A 19,727-nucleotide genomic window follows, 5' to 3' on the forward strand; every position below is an offset into this window, starting at 1 on the left:
ACCTGCAGTAAATCACACCAAGATTACCTCGATAATGCACTTTGCCTCTGGTGTAACTTGTTTCTAGGTTTGCCTTTGTGTAGTCCTGCATTCAACTGGTTTTGTTTTAACTAAGATCACCCTTTATCATTTTAGACCAAGAAAAGTCAGAGGAAAGAAAAAGAAAACAAAATGAACTCGCTAGAGAGATCAAAAATGGAAGATCAGCTTTTGCCAAAATCTAAGCTTCCCCTTCGGTCACAAAATTAAATAACATTTTTTAAAAAAAAAATATGTTTTTTTTGTTTAAAAGTTTGATTTTAATTTGATTTGTGCTTGAGGGGGAGGGTTCAGGGTCAATGTGGCACGTTTTCAAAAACTGTATTTGTATAATTTGAATTCCTCTTACAACTAAGTTAGAGTTCATACTGCTTTTTTTGTTTGTATGTGTCATATTTTCTTTTGTCATTTCTATACTTTGATACTTTTATTTTTATGCAAAGGGTTATTTAATATCATGATATGCTTTATAAATTAGTGGTTCTGATTTTTTTTTTTTTCTTCCCCCCACGTGTTGTCACTTATTTATTTGTTTTTTTTTTTGTTTAGCATATAAGCTTGTTAATCCACCTTGTAATAACGAAATCATTGTTTTTACGTTAAGTATTTACATTATAATTTTAAAACATGCGTTGTTAATATTTGTATGTGTAATTGTATTAATTAAATTCTAAAATCAATGCCACGGAAATTTTTATGATCATCATTATCATTTGCAGACATCATCTGTCTACTGCTGAACAAAGGCTTCTCCCAGCTTTCCCCACAAGCATCCAGGTTGTTCCAGGAAAAATAAAATCCATGGGTCAGATCAGTGGTCTTATATCTGGGAATCCATTTTTATACTACTTTAGTTCACCTAGCGTTTTCTTCTTGCTACATGCCTTGTCCAATCCCACTCTTTTGTTTTAGTGGTGGCAATGACTTCTTACCTTGGTTTTGGCTGTAAGCCGTTCATTTCTCTTTCTGTCTCGGTGGATAATGTCAAACATGCATCTTTCCATAGATCACTGGTGTATTATTTATATTAATTCCAAGTTTCACTTCCATATGACAGTTAAAACACGTTGATTAAACCCAAATGCATTCCATACTAGTTTTGTTCCTATGTTTATATTTCTGTCTGTACGAGAGTCAAATATTGGATGCCAAGTCTCCGTCTTTAATAAATCTTTGGTCTAGTTATTTCAGTAAGAAGCCCTGTCTTAATTCTTGTATCGAAAATATTTGCCAGTATCTTAAAATTATTTAGGATTCAATGCAAATCTGTATGATATGCATTGTAGCACATCTTTATTTTTCTTTGAAAGCACAGTAATTGACCCTTGACATAGCAATGTTTAAAGAAATGAGAGAGAAAAAATGTTAACAATGGCACAGATACAGTTAATAACTTTACAAAATTCCCATTGGGTACCTTTATTGGCCTGTAACTTTTCTAGTCTGCAGTGAGTTTATAGCATCTTAAATTCAGAACGTTTTGCAGGTTTGTTGATCTCTTCTGCACAAAGAGCTGTGGTTATTTGAATTTATCAAAAATGTCTTTGCCACAGCCTCTTTTTTTCTTTTTTTTTTTATACTGTGAATTATTAAAGGATTTATTCCTTAAGTATGCTAATTATTTCATTGCACTCCCTAATTATATTTACTACTAACACTATGATTGCCTTCTTAATCTCTCATTGCATTGCAGTAGTCCTGCCATGTACAGCAGACAATAGTACATGGGTAGGATAGCCGAAAACACTCCAGGAGTGATACAGGGACCCTCAGCCATATAAGAGTAAAGATGACAAAATCCTTACATATTCAGATCTCTATGGTGAAGCAGAGTGTGTAATTTTGCTAGACTCTCCAGGAAAATCTGCCAAAAGAGATTCCTGCTTTAGCCAAAAAGTTGTCAGTGCCCTTGTTGGTTGTAGCATCATTAGAGATTCTCAAGGGTATTGCTGGCTATGCCATTGATGCTAATCTGCCATCCTCAAGGAAGGAGATCTGGATGCTGTCTTGCAGGCGTTCATTTGCCTCACATCACATAAATCTGAAGAATAATTAGAACAAGAAAGGTGAAGGAATGCACACTGTAAGAGTGACAAGAGTTTCTACAGATCTTTTATAACCGATGATTTTTAAGGACTTTGTAAGATCTGTAAATGCTGCTCCATAGACGCTTTTGTCTGCATTTCTGTTGTATTTACCACAAACATCTTGTCTGTAGCCCCTCTATTGCATTTGAACCTGTGCTGCTTTTTTGGTTTATTCTCTTCTAATCTTGTAATGTGACACAGGCTAAGGCTATAGACAGCATAGATAGTAATTAGTTCTCTGAGTTCAGCATTGTGACATTATTATAGGCTGCTGAATTCTGCATGTCCTCCACATTGGCACCCCAGTGGAGGCTGACCATCAGTAGCTGCTGGCTTACCAGGTTTTAGCTGTGCAATGGCTTTCTTGATTTCTTCACAAGTGGTTGGGCCATTAATATCCAGCTTTACTTCTTCTTTAGTGGTGTTTAGCAGTTGTTGACTTCTGACCAGTTTGTTGGTCATTGCCGAGGCCTCAAATGTGTTCTGGCCAGTGCAAAAGGATGGCTTCTTTTTCTATCGGAACTGTTCCATCAGTAGAGTATAAGGAAGCCTGAATCTGATGTGATGGTCCATAAGCAGCTTTGAGGGCCTTGTAAAGAGAGCCCCATATATATATCATGTGTCAACTTACTGCAGTATTCTTTTGTCAAGGACTGGTGTCATGGACCATGTTTCTGTGCACAGCATGGTCATCTGGATTTACTGACAGCTGCTTTTGCAGCCAGTGTATCTTTTTTTCTTAATTTAATTGATTTTATTAAAATCAAATAACATTTCATACAAATAACTCAAGTTTTACAAAAAAAGAGGTTTGAAACAAATCTACCCCCTCCATTGAGAAAAAGAGTTGCGCCATCAGTGTAAAACTTTACACTAGTAAAAATAAGTAAATAGATAAATTAATAAATGAATAAAGATAAATGGAGTAAAAGAGGGGAGAGAACCTACTTCCTCAATTTAAATGCTTCTTCTAAATTATTATTGATTACTTCCTGCCAGGTTTTGAAAATGTCTTGTACAGATCCTCTAAGTGCGAGTTTGATTTTTTTTTTCCAGTTTCAAATAGTATATAACATCAGTTACCCACTGACTTAGAGTAGGAGAGTTGAGCAAGGTATGTCTACGTGCCAATATTGTAGTAAAGGCAATCCCAGTTTGTTTGTCCTTCTTCACTTTAAGCCCATCTGGAAAAACACCAAACACTAGTGGACTAGGAGGGATTGTGACACCAAGGCTGTCTGAAAGGCATTTAAAGATTTTGGTCCAGAATGATGTTAATTTGGTGCAGGCCCAGAACATGTGACCCAGTGAGGCTGGCGCTCAATTGCAGTGTTCGCAGGTTGGATCTTGCATTCGAAACATTTTAGACAATTTTAAACGAGAGAGATGTGCTCGATATAGAATTTTGAGTTGAATAATTGTATGCTTTGTGCATTTGGAGCTCGACTGAATTCTGTGCATTGCTACCTTCCACTCCTTTTCTGAGATATTGAGTGAGAGATCCTTTTCCCAGTGTCCTCTTGGATCTTTAAAAGGGAGGGACTGTAAAATAGTTTTATGTATTACACAACCAGTGTATCTTCAAGATGATTTTGTATTTCTGTGTCCAAAGTCATTGAACCAGTCTTGATATTTTATGTTTGGTGGGACCTACTGCTGCAGCTGTGATTTCTTGAAGCAAAATCTTTGTTTGCTTCCACTGTTTTTCAGGGCTTTTGTCTACAATGCTGAATCTTTTTGTTCCACCTGTATGTACACGTAATTTATTGGGCTGAGGAGGAAGCCTTAAAAGTTGCAGGCGTTTTTGGAGACAACTATTCTGTGGTCAGTGTAGCAGTCTATGCTGGATGATGGGGTGTAGTATTTCATTCATATTGTGTTTTCATAGTAGGACACAATCTAGGAGATGCCATTGTTTTAAAAGTGGGTAGCCATGAACCTTTTTTTGTTTGCTAGAACAGGGAGTTAGCAATATCGACTTGATGTTCAGACTAGACTTCAAAAATAGGCACCGGCAACAGTCTCTTGTGTATTTCAAAGCCACGGCCTGGCCTAGTATTAAAATCATTTAAAATTGTCCTTGGGGTCCACTTGTTGAATTAGATTATACAGGTCATGATAGAAATTCTCCTTTACTCCACTTTCACAATGCAGTGTTGAAGCATAAACACTCATAACAATGGAAAAATTATCTTCTTAGATTGAAAATCTTAAAGTCATGAGCAGGCCAGAGTTACCAACTGGCATACTCTGTAGGTTGTTGCCAAATAAAGTCTTAATCATGAAGCCTACCTCATTTTCCTTTAACCCCCCCCCCAACATGGAGGAGCACATAGTATGGGCCTTGCTCTATCAGTAGTTGGTGTCATTATGGGTGGCAATATTGAGGTCAAGCCTCACAAGTTTTCTAGCCACTAATGCAGATCATCTCCAAGTGTTTTTGCTGTCATCTCAGCCCAATATTGTATGTACATTCCTACATGCAAATTGCAAAACTTGTTTTCTTACTTCCTTGTTTTTTTGAGTCTCCATGTGCAGATCTCCTAGCAGTGAGCCAACCAAGTTTGTTAGACCAACTTAAGTTTAGGCCTGTGGTGTAGCGGGTCCATGATTTAGTAATAGGTGGCTAATTTTAAGTAAATAATCATGTGTGGGGCTCCAGCTGGGATGGGTGTGCGTAGCCATGTGATTAGGCGAGGTTCACAGTTTGGGCGCAGGTTAAATAATTGGGTTCTGGAACGTGCCCACTCGGGATCGGCGTAGGGTGTGGCCGATTGATGTACATGGCTATATGCAGGTTCAAATGAGAGCATCAGTGCCTCATTCAGTGCCCTGTGGGGAGCAGCGGTTAGCACCTGCACCCAGTCCAGCAGAGATAAAAATAAATGAATAAGGGAGCCTGAATGGGACAGGGAAAGAAAAAAAAGATTTGGAAGAAAGAGACTGCCCAGTGAAAGAGCATGAGAAGAAGGAGCGACAGTCAAAAGACTGACATTGAAATATGCAGAGTAATGATGGAGACGGCAAGAGGTGCGTGAGCAGATGAGAGAGGTTGGAGGCAGGCAGCCGGGAAGAAGAGCCCAAGGAGAGCGGCGGTTGGACGCTCTAGGGGGCTGAAGAGGGTCGACTCGGCTGAGCACTACGGGTAGCCAGAGTAACCCATTTTCTTGTAGCAGCCTTCTGCATAAGTCCAGGGAGAGACGAAGGGAGCAAGGCAAGGTTTGTAGTGGCACGGCAGATGTGCAGAAGAAGGCAGTTGTATCAAGAGCCTGGATCGCCTGTCGGTTGGACGTCTCCTCAAGCTGACTGATCCGTTGAGGGGGAGCCTGGGAGACATCTGTATAGAGGAGGAAACACCAGTGTTCACATACCTGTACAGCATTTTTACCTTTTTAAAGGGGTTTGTGGTTTTACCTGCATTGGGATTTTATCTTCGTTTTTGCTGAACAGTTTGTGGAAGTTTTAACATCTTGGCATTTGTTCCTGTTTTATGGATTTATTGATTTAACAAGATTTTAAGCTGCACTACTTATTTGAGCACCTGTTTGGTTTGTTTGTTAATAAAAGCACTGTTTACTTTTTCACAATCCCCTTGCTATGTGTGTGTTTGTCCTCTTCTGCCAAGCTCATCTTGGTTAAGCTACTGATGGTGTCGGGTTCAAGAGGCTCCCAAAAATAGGAGTGGGAGGGTGGAGCTGACCCACACCATCACAAGGCCCACGTCACTCTGTGGCTAATTGGGGTACTTGGTCAATCTCACTACCTGCGCATACGGAAACGGGTAGATCAGTCGGGTGCCTCAATTGAGCCACAGAGATTGCGGATTATCTCACTTGCATCCAATCAGAGAAACAGTATAAAGAGCAGTTTGCCCAGGACAGATGTCTCTGCCAGCTGTGTGACAAAAAAGAAAGATGTGCTGGGCTGGCGGAGAGGAGAGAGAAAGGATAGAGCAGAAGGACAGAGAGGGATCGAAGGTTAAGGTGAAAGAAGAAGAAGAAATATGAAAGGGAGACAGGAATGCAAGAGCCAAGGCTGTAAGGAGAGAGGCAGGTGGTTGGGAGCGACCCTTGGAGCAGCAGGAGCTGGCAGTCTGGAAGGGGCACTGCTACTGAATACAGCCTGTGAGTAGCAGTGGCCTGAAATGCAGTGTCTCCGAGAGGACATGTGGAGGCTCAGATTGGGAGTCACAGGCCTATAAAGTGTTGGTTGACTTGGGCATCTCTTTCACTTGCAAGAACCCATTCTGGGTGAAACTGAGACGTCTTCTTTTAGAAGACAGCACTGGCCTCGTGAGTGGTAAAGGACCTGTCTTGATTTTTTTTAACCTCTGGTTTTAAGGAAATATTTATTGAACTCTGCGGTGGGCTGGCGCCCTGCCTGGGGTTTGTTTCCTGCCTTGCGCCCTGTGTTGGCTGGGATTGGCTTCAGCAGACCCCCGTGACCCTGTAGTTAGCATATAGTGGGTTGGATAATGGATGGATGGATTTATTGAACTGTTTTAACCTCCACCTGGACACCGTTCATTTTTATGCATTATTAACTTAGAAAAAAAGATTACACGACACTTTGATTTGGACAGTGTTTTGTTCTTAGCGTTTAATAAAAGAATTTTATCACTTTTGCACTTACTCCTTACTTTGTGAGTGCCTTCATTCGCCCGTGTACCCAACATTTGGGTGTAAATGTTGGATAATTATACCTTTTTTTGAGACACTACAGTATGTTACCTTTTACCTGCCTACTGTGAAACGTTTGCTTTGCAGTGCAGACACACAAATCCAGTGTCCTGTATTCGAACCCTGGCCGAGTGCGCTTGCCCTTGTCTGTGCGAGTTTTATTCAGGCACATCGCTCTCTTTCCACATCCCAAACACATGCAGGTTTGTTAGGTTGGTTGCCAAGTCTGATTTGGTCCTCACTGCCACATCGAGGGTGAACTGCCCGTCTTCTAAGGCAGTCAAACCCTGCAATGGATGAAGTGAAATAGGAAAAGGAAAGGATGACCCAAAAGGCATTTAAATGTGCGGTCAAGTGACCAATTGTTGAGTTAAAGCAAAGGCATTGGCTACAATTATTTTTAACTTTAGGCTACATTTCCAGTATATTATAAACAGAGCATAATTAAAACAATCAGCTATCAAAGGTTTTTGCAAATGATCTCACACTTTCTGGAGAGAGTTTTAGTCAGAATTGTCTTTGGGAGTGAGGCATGATTTCCTTTTCTATTTTAGAATTTCAGGAAGTCAAGTTAAAAATAAAAACATTAACTTAAGCTACTGCCTTTCTGAAGTAGTTGCAGATTTAAGGTTTCAATACCCTTCTTAGATGAAGAGAATAAGTTCTCCATTTTGCTCTTGCTAATCAGGGTGTAATCTACTCCTTTCATGCAAAGATCAACATGCTGGTAGACAGCAGGACCCTCATTCCAGTGTGTCAACATCAAAGACCTAATGCCAGCTTTATTGCTCCACTCCTTCTACATCCATTTCCTTTTGTTTATTGTCCTTCACCATCTAGCTCAGATTTAGATGAAAGAGTATCAACAGAATTTTTTTTAATTCCCACTACGTGATGATTTCACAAAGTTACTGTATAGCGCTACAGAACTCTTCAGTTTAACTATTAGGTGGTGAGATACAGAGCCAGGTGGAGACAGGGGATAAGTAGGGGGCCAGAATGACTAGGCCTTCGTGGGCAATTGGGCCTGGACATCGGGATACACCCTGCTCTTCATGAAGGATGCCCAGGAATATTTAGTGCCCACAGAGAGTCAGGACCTCATTTTTATATCTTCCTATAAAGGATGCCACCATTTTTACAGCACCGTGTCCCCATCATTGCACTGGAGCACTGGGATCCACATTCAGAGCACAGGATAAGCTCCCCATGCTGGCCTCACCAACACCTCTTCCAAGCATTTCCTAGATGGTCTCCCATCCAAGTACTGGCTGGGCCTGAACATGCTTAGCTTCACGTGCATGACCTCTTCTCGCTGCTATCACATCATCCAAGTGGACGTTACACCTTAGTAGTGGTTGAAGTAGCTCCCCACACTATGTAAAAGCGCTATATAAATGTAAAGAATTATTGTTATTATTATTCAGTTTAACTATCTAAACATTATACATTGATTAATTCAGGTGATTTAAAAGTGATTATTGGGCTTGTTTGTAATTGGCTTTGTCTCAGAATCATAAATCATATGTCTCCCCACTTAATCAGGTTCACGTCTTCTCAAGGGTGGAAAATGCCACTTTAAATCTGATGCTTGTTGTGAAAGCACATAAATTATTCCTGCTATGCTATATTTTCTAAAATATATTTTGTATCAATTTTTACTAAATTCTAAATTATTTTATGCAACATTTTGCACTGAAACTTTCCAAGTATGCTTACAGAATCCCAGACGGAGCCATAAACTACAACCCTGTAATTCTTTTAGCTTTGTTTAGATCATGGCATATCACTCTCAGCCAAAACAATACAAAATCTGGATTATCTAAATAACATTCTTTTTAATTGCATTCAATTTTTCATTGCGTGGACCCTGTAATTTCATTTTATCTTTTCGTTTAAAGAAGGTGCTTATTATGGCTGTTTAGGGATTTGGGGAGCTGGAACTCATGTTGGCCTTACCAGGTTCACTGCTGGTACTAGCTGTGGTTAAGACACCAGCACATTGCAAAGTTCCCTCCCTCGTAGAGGGAAGATTTAGAGTTGCCATGTATTTTGAGGTTACTTCAAAAGTGAATGGAAGATGTCTGCAATTTGAAAAGGTGCTAATGAACAACATAATCGGAAAATTACTCAGCTAATTCATGAAGAAGACATGAACATCACTCTTGAAACGTATACAACATGCCCATCAGGATGGTCTAAAAACGTCACTCAAAGTGTAAGGATCTTCTTAATGCAATACTGTCACAAGATCAATGGGAATACATGTGAGCTCCAACACTTTATTTACATGGAAAGAAGCAACAACTTTAAATTATACAATTGCTGTCTGACAGACTTCACAAATCTAGTGTTCATTTTTATCATGTTTAAAGTTGTTTATTTTATAGCACCCAAAATAACTGATTCTTTTTCACGGGTTATTCTCTTTTCTTCAAGCTATTTAGACCCCAGAGATCCCAGAGACGGAAACAAACAAGAAGATCAAAGACCAAATCCAATGTTGCTCATTCGCAGCTCTTTAAATGCGGGCAAAACCAGTGATATAGGCATAAGCTGGCATGTGACAGAATCAAATCACGTTGGGAGGCATACACATGTTTGCAAGAATAAAAAGTGAGCTTGTATGTGAATTCATATGCATCTTTTTACCTCAAATTTAAACTGTAGGATTAAATAGCAAAAAATAGCAATGTTGATTTCTTAGTCCTAATACAAAAATATAATTAAATGTACTGCCTTATTTATTATTTGACCTTCTAAGAATGTAACTGGGTCCTCTTCACTTAGGCCATGCTCCCTTCAAAGTGGCATCCCTACTGAGTTCAGAAGACACAAACGTAGTCCTCACCCTGCGCAGAGCGTCGATAGCCACAGACTTAACAAGACCTCATGTCTGACTGCGAATGTGTGTTCAGCTCCATCTGAGCCTCCTACAGTTGCGAAAGATCCTGCTGGCTTATTCTTTATTTATTCTTTTCTTCTGGCTTCCTTTCACTTTAATTTTCTTCCTATGTAGTCATTCTATGTGCTTATTTATCTATCTGTTTATTTATTAAGTTAATGCGATTCTGTAAAAAGCCATATTTCACCCTGAGGACAAATAAATAAGTTCTTGATTGTATGATTTTATTGTGTTGCAAGCATATCAATAGACTGAGATTTATTGCAGAATAAATAAAAATATATGTTGTTAAGTTAACACTGCACTGCCTTGACAGCATGTCTCATTCTAATTAGCTTTTTATTTTACTATTCAAATGTTCTATTACACTCAATAAGACACTCACACTTCCTTGTGCTGATGTATAAAGCGTAAGGATATTAAAGCGAAATGAACTGAATTACAGGGTTTATTAGTTGCTTGTGTTGCTTCAGTTTTGTGATAAATCGTTTGGCCAGTGGTGCTACCACTCCTTCAAGTGTTTTTCTGCCGATGTGACAAATATGTACATCACATGCATATGTTGTTCTTCTTGGGGGCTTCTCTCCTATGGATGCGTTTTTCTAGGAATTCTGACATCTCACAACCTGTCAAATGCAGCCCCTCTAAACTCAATTCATATTTTTGTGTATGTCCTATGATGATTCCAGACTTATTCCTGCCTTGTACCTTACATGATTGAGATTAGCTCCAACACCTTTGACATGTAATTCTCTAAAAAGGAAATAACAGAAAAATGTCACATTGTGTGATCTATACTTTTAATGCCTCTATTCCAAATCTATGTCAGTTTAGCAAACTTCACCAGAGCCACATAACTGACTTAGTGATGTTTTTCCTTTTAGTAAAGTGTGGCATTGACCCCCTTCTCCTTCGCTCACTTACTTTAATCTTAAAGCTTCAGCTGTTATTTCAGTTGAGAAAAAAGCATTTTGTTTCATCCAACTAATGTGTCAGACTTTCACTCCATTCCAGATTTATACTTTGTAAATGAACTTCAGGGAGTTTTCTAATATCTCATTTACTTTAATATCTTAAGCTGCATCACTGTCTGGTATGGAAACTGCAACATATCCGACCGCAAGCACCTGCAAAGGATAGTGAAGACAGCAGAGAACATTATCGGGGTGCCTCTCCCTTCACTACAGGACATATTTTACAAATGCAGTGTCCACAAGGCCTGCAGCATTGTGCAGGACCCCTTACACCCCTCACATGGTCTTTTCGCACTTCTGCCATCCAAGAGAAGATACTGCAGCATCAAAGCCAAATCTGCCAGGCTGCAGGAGAATTTTTACCCCCAAGCTATCAGACTCCTTATCACCATGCTGCCCCCTGGGATCTTCCACACTGCCTCAACCACCTCTAAAAACAATATATATATATTGTTAAAATATATCCAAGCCAGTTTCCTTCAAAGACGAGTGTGCATGTAAAAAGAACTGAAAATCTCATACTGACCTTTAAGTATTTTGACAATCTTGATATCCTTCTGCTGTGAAACATTCTGACCTGTCATTGTTTACACATGTCTTAAAAAACTATCATACACTGATAATTTCTGTATTATCTATAGCTATTATTTATTCATTATTTATTTATTATATTACATATCTTACACTTCAATATTGCTGCTACTTCTTTGTCCTATCTTTGCACAATGTCTTGTTTGTGTTTTAATTTTTAATTTTTAAATTTTTAAATCTTAATTCTATTTTTAATTTATTATTTGCACATCATGTTGTTACACTGTGGACCCTGGGCTTCGCAATTTCGTCTATCTGTATACTTGTATATGGTTGAGATGACAATAAAGTTCACTTTGACTTTGACTATACTAATTCAGCCACTTATAAACTGCACAGACTGCACAACACCAACAACACAAGAAAACTTTATACCACATGCCTGCTGTTCTGTTCCTTGATCTCCCTTTTGTTTTCACCTCCAAATGATCAAGTATTACAACATTACCAAATACAGCTAATTCTCAACATCATCCTATATCACAATCAACATGCATACAGCTTATGTTTCCAGTAGCATCGTCTTGTGTTTTAGCCAGGCTCTGTTACTGTAAATACAAATCATTTGAGTCAGTTATCTCAAAAAGAAGTGGGAGTTCAGGCATGTTGTTTGTAGATTGGTGCAAAATTGGCTTAGACACAAGAAGCAGAGGGTTATGGTGTGAGGAACCCTATCAGAATTGGCTGATGTTAAGTGTGGAGTCCCTCAATGGGTCAGTGCTTAGGACCACTGCTATTTTTAATATATCTAAATGATATGGATAGGAATAAAAGTAACAAGGTGGTTAAGTTTGCAGGTGATACCATCCAGATTGACAGATAATCTTGAGTCCATTAAGCCATTATAGAGGGACTTTGACAGCATACAGGCTTGAACAGATTTGTGGCAGATGAAATGTAATGTTAGTAAATGTAAAGTATTACATAACCCAGCCACAGTGTCTTTATTCGTGCCAATCCTAAGCCTGGATAAATGGGGAGGGTTATGTCAGGATGGGCATCCAGTGTAAATTATTGCCAGATGAATATGTGGACAACAATGCAGATTTCCATACCGGATCGGTCAAGGCCCGGGTTAACATCGGCAGCCACCAGTACTGTGACCCAACAGGGTGCTGGCTGAAATTGGGCCACTTTTGGTCAAAGAAAGAGAAGAAGAGGGGGGAGACGTGTCTGGAGGCAGAAAGAGAGGATGAAGGTAAAGAGATTGGAACTGGAGGTAGGAACTTTGAATGATGGCAGTATGACTGGTAAGGGAAGAGAGTTAGCTGATGTGATGGAGAGAAGGAAGGTTGATATATTGTGCGTACAAGAGACTAAATGGAAGGGGAGTAAAGCCGGGTGGATTAGATGTGGATTCAGATTGTTCTATTAGGGTGTGGACGTGAGGAGAAATGGGGTAGGGATTATTCTGAAGGAACAGTATGTCAAGAGTGTTTTGGAGGTAAAAAGAGTGCCAGACAGAGTGATGATTATGAAAATGAAAACTGAAGGTGTGATGATGAATGTTCTTAGTGTGTAGGCTCCACAAGATCGTTGTGCGATGGATGACAAAGAAGATTTCTGGAGTGAGTTTGATGAAGTGATGGACAGTGTACCCAAGGGACAGAGAGCGGTGATTAGAGTGGATTTCAATGGATATATTGGTGTAGGGAACAGAGGGGATGAGGAGGTGATGGGTAGGTATGGTGTCAAGGAGAGGAATGAAGAAGGTCAGATGATGGTGGATTTTATGAAAGGATGGACATGGCTGTGGTGAATACATATTTTAAGAAGAGGGAGGAACATTGGGTAACGTACAAGAGTGGAGGAAGATGCATACAGGTAGATTATATCCAATGCAGGAGAGTCAATCTAGTAGTTATGCAGCATAGGATGGTACTCTGTAGGATGACGCTGGAGATCAGGAAGAGGAGGAGAGTGAGGACAGAGCCAAGGATCTAAAGGTGTAGGTTGAAAAAGGAAGACTGCAAGATTGAGTTCAAGGAGGAGGTAAGAAAGGCACTGGGAGGCAATGAAGAGTGGCCGGATAACTGGGCAACTACTGCAGAAGTAGTACGAGTGACAGCAAGAAGGGTGCGTGGAGTGACATCTGAACAGAGAAAGGAGGATAAGGAAACCTAGTGGGAAAATTGGGAAGTATAGGAGAGTATACAGAGGAAGAGGTTGGTGAAGAAGAATTGGGATAGTCAGAGAGATGCAGAAAGAAGACAAGAATACAAGAAGATAAGGCGTAAGAGAAAAGGCGTATGATGAGTTATATGAGAAGTTGGACACTAAAGAGGGAGAAAAGGACCTGTACCGATGGGCTAGACAGAGGAACCTAACTGGGAAAGATGTGCAGCAGGTTAGGGTGATAAAGGATAAAGATGGAAACATACTCACAAGCAAGGAGGGTGTGTTGAGCAGATGGAAGGAGTACTTTGAGAGGCTGATGAATGAAGAGAATGAAAAAGAGAGAAGGTTAGATGATGTGGCGATAGTTAAGCAGGAAGTGCAACGGATTAGCAAGGAGGAAGTAAGGACAGCTATGAAGAGGATGAAGAATGGAAAGGCCATTGGTAAAGATGACATACCTGTGGAAGCATGAAAATGTTTAAGAGAGATGGCAGTGGAGTTTTTAACCAGATTGTTTAATGGAATCTTGGAAAGTGACAGGATGACTGAGAAGTGGAGAAGAAGTGTACTGGTACTGATTTTTAAGAAAAGGGGGATGTGCAGAGCTGTAGTAACTACAGGGGGATACAATTGATGAGCCACAGCATGACGTTCTGGGAAAGAGTAGTGGAAGCTAGGTTAAGAAGGGAGGTGATGATTTCTGAGCAGCAGTACAGTTTCATGCCAGAAAAGAGCACCACAAATGTGATGTTTGCCCTGAAGGTGTTGATGGAGAAGTATAGAGAAGGCCACAAGGAGTTGTACTGTGTGGCACAGAAGTATGTAAGAGTTATACAGGATATGTATGAGGGAAGTGTGACCATGGTGAGGTCTATGGTAGGAGTGATGGATGCATTCAAGGTAGAGGTGGGATTACATCAGGGAGTGACTCTGAGCCCTTTCTTATTTGTAGTGGTGATGGACAAGTTGGCAGACGAGATTAGACAGGAGTCCCTGTGGACTATGATGTTTGCTGATTACATTGTGATCTTAAGCGAGAGTAGGAAGCAGGTTGAGGAGACCCTAGAGAGGTGGAGATATGCTCTAGAGAGGAGAGCAATGAAGGTCAGTAAGAACAAGACAGAATACATGTGTGTAAATGAGAGGGAGGGAGGTCAGTGGAATGGTGAGGATGCAGGGAGTAGAGTTGGCGAAGGAGGATGAGTTTAAATACTTGGGATCAACAGTAAAGAGTAATGGGGATTGTGGAAGAGAGGTGAAAAAGAGAGTGCAGGTAGGCTGGAATGGGTGGAGAAGAGTGTCAGGAGTAATTTGTGACAGACATGTATCAGCAAGAGTAAAAGAGAAGGTCTACAGGATGGTCGTGAGACCAGCTATGTTATATGGGCTGGAGATGGTGGCACTGACCAGAAAGCAGGAGACAGAGCTGGAGGTAGCAGAGTTAAAGATACTAAGATTTGCATTGGGTGTGACAAGGATGAACAGGATTAGAAACAAGTACATTAGAGGGTCAGCTCTGTTTGGAAGGTTTGGAGACAAAGTCAGATTGGCGTGGTTACGTTGGTTTGGACATGTGCAGAGGAGAGATGCTGAGTATATTGGGAAAAGGAGGCTAAGGATAGAGCTGCCAGGCAAGAGATTTAGAGGAAGGCCTAAGAGAAGGTTTATGGATGTGGTGAGAGAAGACATGCAGGTGGTGGGTGTAACAGAGCAAGATGTAGAGGACAGAAAGATATGGAAAAAGATGATCTACTGTGGTAACCCCTAACGGGAGCAGCCGAAAGAAGAAGAAATGTAAAGTATTGCATGTAGGAAGTAAAAATGTTAGGTTTGAATACACAATGGGAGGTCCGAAAATTGAAAGTACAACTTATGAGAAGGATCTAGGAGCTGCAGAGGACTCGACACTATCAACTTCCTGAGAGCATTCAGAAGCCATTAAGACAGATAAGAGAATGTTAGGTTATATAGCACAATGTGCCGAGTATGAGTCCAAGGAGGTTATGCTCAAGCTTTATAATGCACTGGTGAGGCTTCCTCTGGAGTACTGTAAGTAGTTTTAGTCTCCAGGCTACAAAAAGGACATAGTGGTGCTAGAAAAAGTCCAGAAAAGAACAACTAGGCCGATTCCAGGGCTACAGGGGATTAATTATAAAGAATGATTAAAAAAGCTGAGCCTTTTCAATTTAAGCAAAAGAAGATTAAGAGGAGATATGATTGAATTGTTTAAAATTAGGAAGGGAATTGGTACAGTGAATCAAGACTGTTATTCTAAAATGAGTTCATCAAGAACACAGGGATACAACTGGAAACTTTTTTCAGGGTAAATGTTGCACAACCATTTGGAAGTTTTTCTTTACACAGAGAACCAAAGACACTCAGAATAAGCTACCAAGTAGAGTGGTAGACAGTAGGACTTTAGGGACCTGAAAAACTAGACTTGATGTTATTTTGGAAGAATTAAATGGATAGGACTGGTGAGCTTTGTTGGGTTGAATGGCCTGTTCTCGTCTAGATTGTTCTAATGTCTGATGCTCCTGCACATGCATATGCTCTTTTATGATATATACAATATAAGCAGTTGGATAGCATTGTGCAATATACATATAATATCCACTTGCATAAAAAATCACCCTTGAAGAACAATCAATCTTATGAAACCTCTCAAAATAAGCCTTTATATTTCCACCTTGAATAATAAGGTATTTCACTATGTCTCACTTGGTTACTGCAATCCTTTCTTCCATGATCTCCCACTGAGGGGCACTAACAGTGAGCACTTTGTACACATAGCCACCACAAGAGGAAGGTGACAAGCCAACAACATTTATGTGCTCTATATTTTGTTATGCGCAAGATGTGAAATACTTACACCGCAGAATAACAAGTGTTGAATTAATGCTTAAAGTGTGCAAATGAAAGCAATGTTCTCATATACACTAGAAATGCATGTAAAGGTTAATACTGTAAGAGTTAATTAAATACTGGAGTTTTTACTGCACACCTTCATTGTATATTTATATTGATAAACAAATTAATGTAATTTTGGAATAAACATATGACTTGTTTTGGTTGCGTAACAAGCTAACAATAAGATTTGACCGTTTAACCTTAATGATTCCAGTCAAACTCCTTACAGTCTGGACCACACTTCCTGTCAAAAAAGGGAAGTTACAGAACATACCACGCTTTTGTTCTTTTTTGTGATAAATACAGCATATCTTTTTAAACACTCTAAAAGTTATCTTAATATCTCTGAAAGAAAACCTACTTAACAGATGTTTCAAGTGTACTTCTTACTGTTATATATTTGTTGTGACTTTAATAATCAGAAGCTTGAAGTTACTGTGTTGTACCATAGTGGTTCACTTTGTAATGCCCTTGGTGATAATGCCTGCCACGAAGGATACTCTACACTGGAAAGACATATTGACATTTCTAATGTTGAGTGTTCTGTGGTAGAGGCAGTTGTAAACACGTACCTTGGATCTTCACTGAGACAAAGCAGCCTGCCTTGTGACAGTTAGTTTTTGGAAGTTCAGCTAATAAAATAAGGGCAAAATGACAGAAAGAATAAACTGGAGCATATAGGAAATAATTTAAAATACAAAAGCTACAATAAAATCAGAAAATAAATGATACTCATATTGTCATATGCTAGAATACGTTAGACTTGAGGAACCTGAATAGAACTGAGGCACTGAAACATGTTGCCACGTTTCTTTTGTGCCGTATTACAATTAACTTCATCGAGTGAAATAAGGAATGAACCTCAAAGTGAAATAATTTGTAATATTTCTTTTGCATTAGTGCTTATCTGGTGTTTTCTGTTTTACTATTTGGATTTGGAAGCTAGAAAATGTGCTCCCATTATCAAGTGAATCCAAGTAAATAGAACTTAAGTAACTTAATATGTCTCACGGTTAAATTAATGAAAGCAACTATTAAAGAAAAGCTTAAACAACGCATGTTGAATGCAGGAGGATTAGTGGACAGTCAGTGTGATTTTAGACAGGGGAGTTTGTATTTCAGTCATGTGCTAAAATTTTATGAGGAGTCAAATAAAGAATATGATCAGAGAGATGTATATTTTATTAGTTACCTTGATTTTTAAGAGACTTTTGATAAGGTATGAGAGGCTGGTGATTAAACTAAAAGTAGTGGGTGCTTAAGGCACACTGTATAGAAGATTGGCTCCCACACAGAAATCAAAGAGAGGAGCCATCTTCCAAAATAAGCAAACGTTCAAAGTGATATCTCTCAGGGATAATTACTGGAGCCCCTGCTGTTTTTAATATAAATGAATGATCCTTAAAAATGAAAGTAGCAAGCTGGTTGAGTTTTTTGAGTTTACAGAACTGGGTAGAAGAGCAGATACTTTAGGGTTACAAATGTAACTGGAGAGAATTCAGACTTGAACTGATGCATAGCAGACAAAATTTAATTTAAATGAAAGTAAAGTATTGCACGTTAGAAGTTAAAAGATCTGAACACAAAATGCTGGTGGAGCTTGAAAGTACATCTTATGAGAAAGACTAAGGGACCCTATCACACTCATCACTGTCCATATCCATATAGTAGATAGAAGTGATTAAGAACAGTAATATAATGTCCAATTCTATAGCAGAATGCATCAAGCGCAAACTAAGGGAGGTTATTCTTGATCTACACTACAAGTGAACCTTATTCTGCATGGTTGTGGTCACTGTATTGTTAAAAAATGCATACCAACACAAGAGAATTTCTATAGAATAACAAGGCTGGTTTCTGGATTACAGGCTATGAGTAATGAGGAAAGAGTTTTATCTTATCAGTTTAAGAAAATGGTGGAAACATGATAGAGGTGTCCAAAATTATACAGGGAATTAGTACTGAAACTCCAAAATGATTTAATTGGCTAGAACATTGAGGTATAAGTAGAAACAGTTTAAGGGTAAATACTGTTTCTCCACTAAAACAAAAACCATAGACATGTGAAATAAATTATAAAGTAGGTGGTACTTTAGGAATCCTCAAACCTCGATTGGAGAATATTTTACAAACGTTACGTGAAAAGGGAGTGATGAGCTCTGTTGGCCTGAAGAGCCTGTTCTCTTTAAAATTACTCTTATGTTTCCTGTGATTGTTGAACATGCTGTGATTATGTTTCTACTTTACATTTTTAAATATCAAGACGTTTCTATCAGCTATCATGCATGGTAATAACTATAAATATAATTCAAATCAATTTGAATGGCAACGTGTTTACAGTCAATATAAACATAAAACAACTTATAACCCTGGCAGAAAATAAACAACAATAATGAAAACGCTCACACATTAAATTTAGAAAGCTGGTAAGCAATGTACGTACACAAACAGCTTATATACAATATTATATAACTTAAAATACTATTCAGTATAAGATGTTCCAGTTACTCAACGACATTATGGTCATTCTGGTCCTGTCCATGGATGCCTCCAGTTTTTTCGGTTTTCCTCCCGCATCCCAAAGGTTTGCGTATTAATCAAACCGTGGACCTTAAAGTGATCGCTTCAGCGCGAGTGTTCCCTGACATACTGTATGTTGTCATCTGTCCAGGGTAGGCCGCACACGATACTATCACGTGTTTTTTTTATCTCACTCATATTATTATTATTATTATTATTATTAAAACGGTAAAATGAGCTTAAAGTTTAGTCTTCCTTGGCCTAAGGGCGCCAAGAGAGTCATTTAAGTAATGCTGAGAGTGCGCCTCTTTGTATGCCCTTTATCTATTCACGAGTGGGGTTTAACTGCACATTATTATATTAAATGAATGAATACAGCTAGTTATTTATAGTTTTATATGTGTAAAGAGGGCAAAGTACTCAAAAAAGCCATGATCACGTGGAAACCAGGTTATTCGTATATGTTCGTCTAATTATTAACCACTAGCGCCCGCTTTCTGCCGCACGCGTACCTCAGCGAGCTTCTACTTAAAGAATTGGCGCCTGTCATCCACCAGGAGTACCTGAAGAAAGGTAGGCGTGGCCCAAAGGGCGCGCGGGCCTGTCTGGGAGAAAACACACAGCGTCGAAGTCCATCATAGGGTGGAATAGGTAACGGTGTGCTAACAGATTAAAGTTAGGAACACGAGGTAGCCATACTTGATGTTATACTTTAATTTTTGCTTTTTGGGATAGTACTGTAAAATTATCCCTCGAAAACCAAAATGCAGCCTTCTATAGGCTTGTAGGACCGTTCGATAAATGAAAGTGGATACTTTTAATTTTGTACATTCTCATGTATAGTACCAAAATGTTATTGAACAGTAACAGTATTATCGTGATGACAATAACAATGTTGTAATAC

General features: G+C 39.2%; 1 protein-coding gene across 1 annotated transcript in view; it reads left to right on the forward strand.

The window, feature by feature from the left end:
* kif11 (kinesin family member 11) overlaps positions 1-537 on the forward strand; it is a 30,999-nt gene extending 30,462 nt beyond the window's left edge. Inside the window, exon 23 of the mRNA XM_039770974.1 lies at positions 136-537. Within this exon, the coding sequence (XP_039626908.1) occupies positions 136-249 (114 nt within the window). The 3' untranslated portion in view covers positions 250-537. The remainder of the gene's footprint in view (positions 1-135) is intronic.
* The last annotated feature ends 19,190 nt before the right edge of the window (positions 538-19,727 follow it).

This window comes from Polypterus senegalus, chromosome 1, assembly GCF_016835505.1.
Source record: "Polypterus senegalus isolate Bchr_013 chromosome 1, ASM1683550v1, whole genome shotgun sequence".
Lineage (NCBI taxonomy): Eukaryota > Metazoa > Chordata > Cladistia > Polypteriformes > Polypteridae > Polypterus > Polypterus senegalus.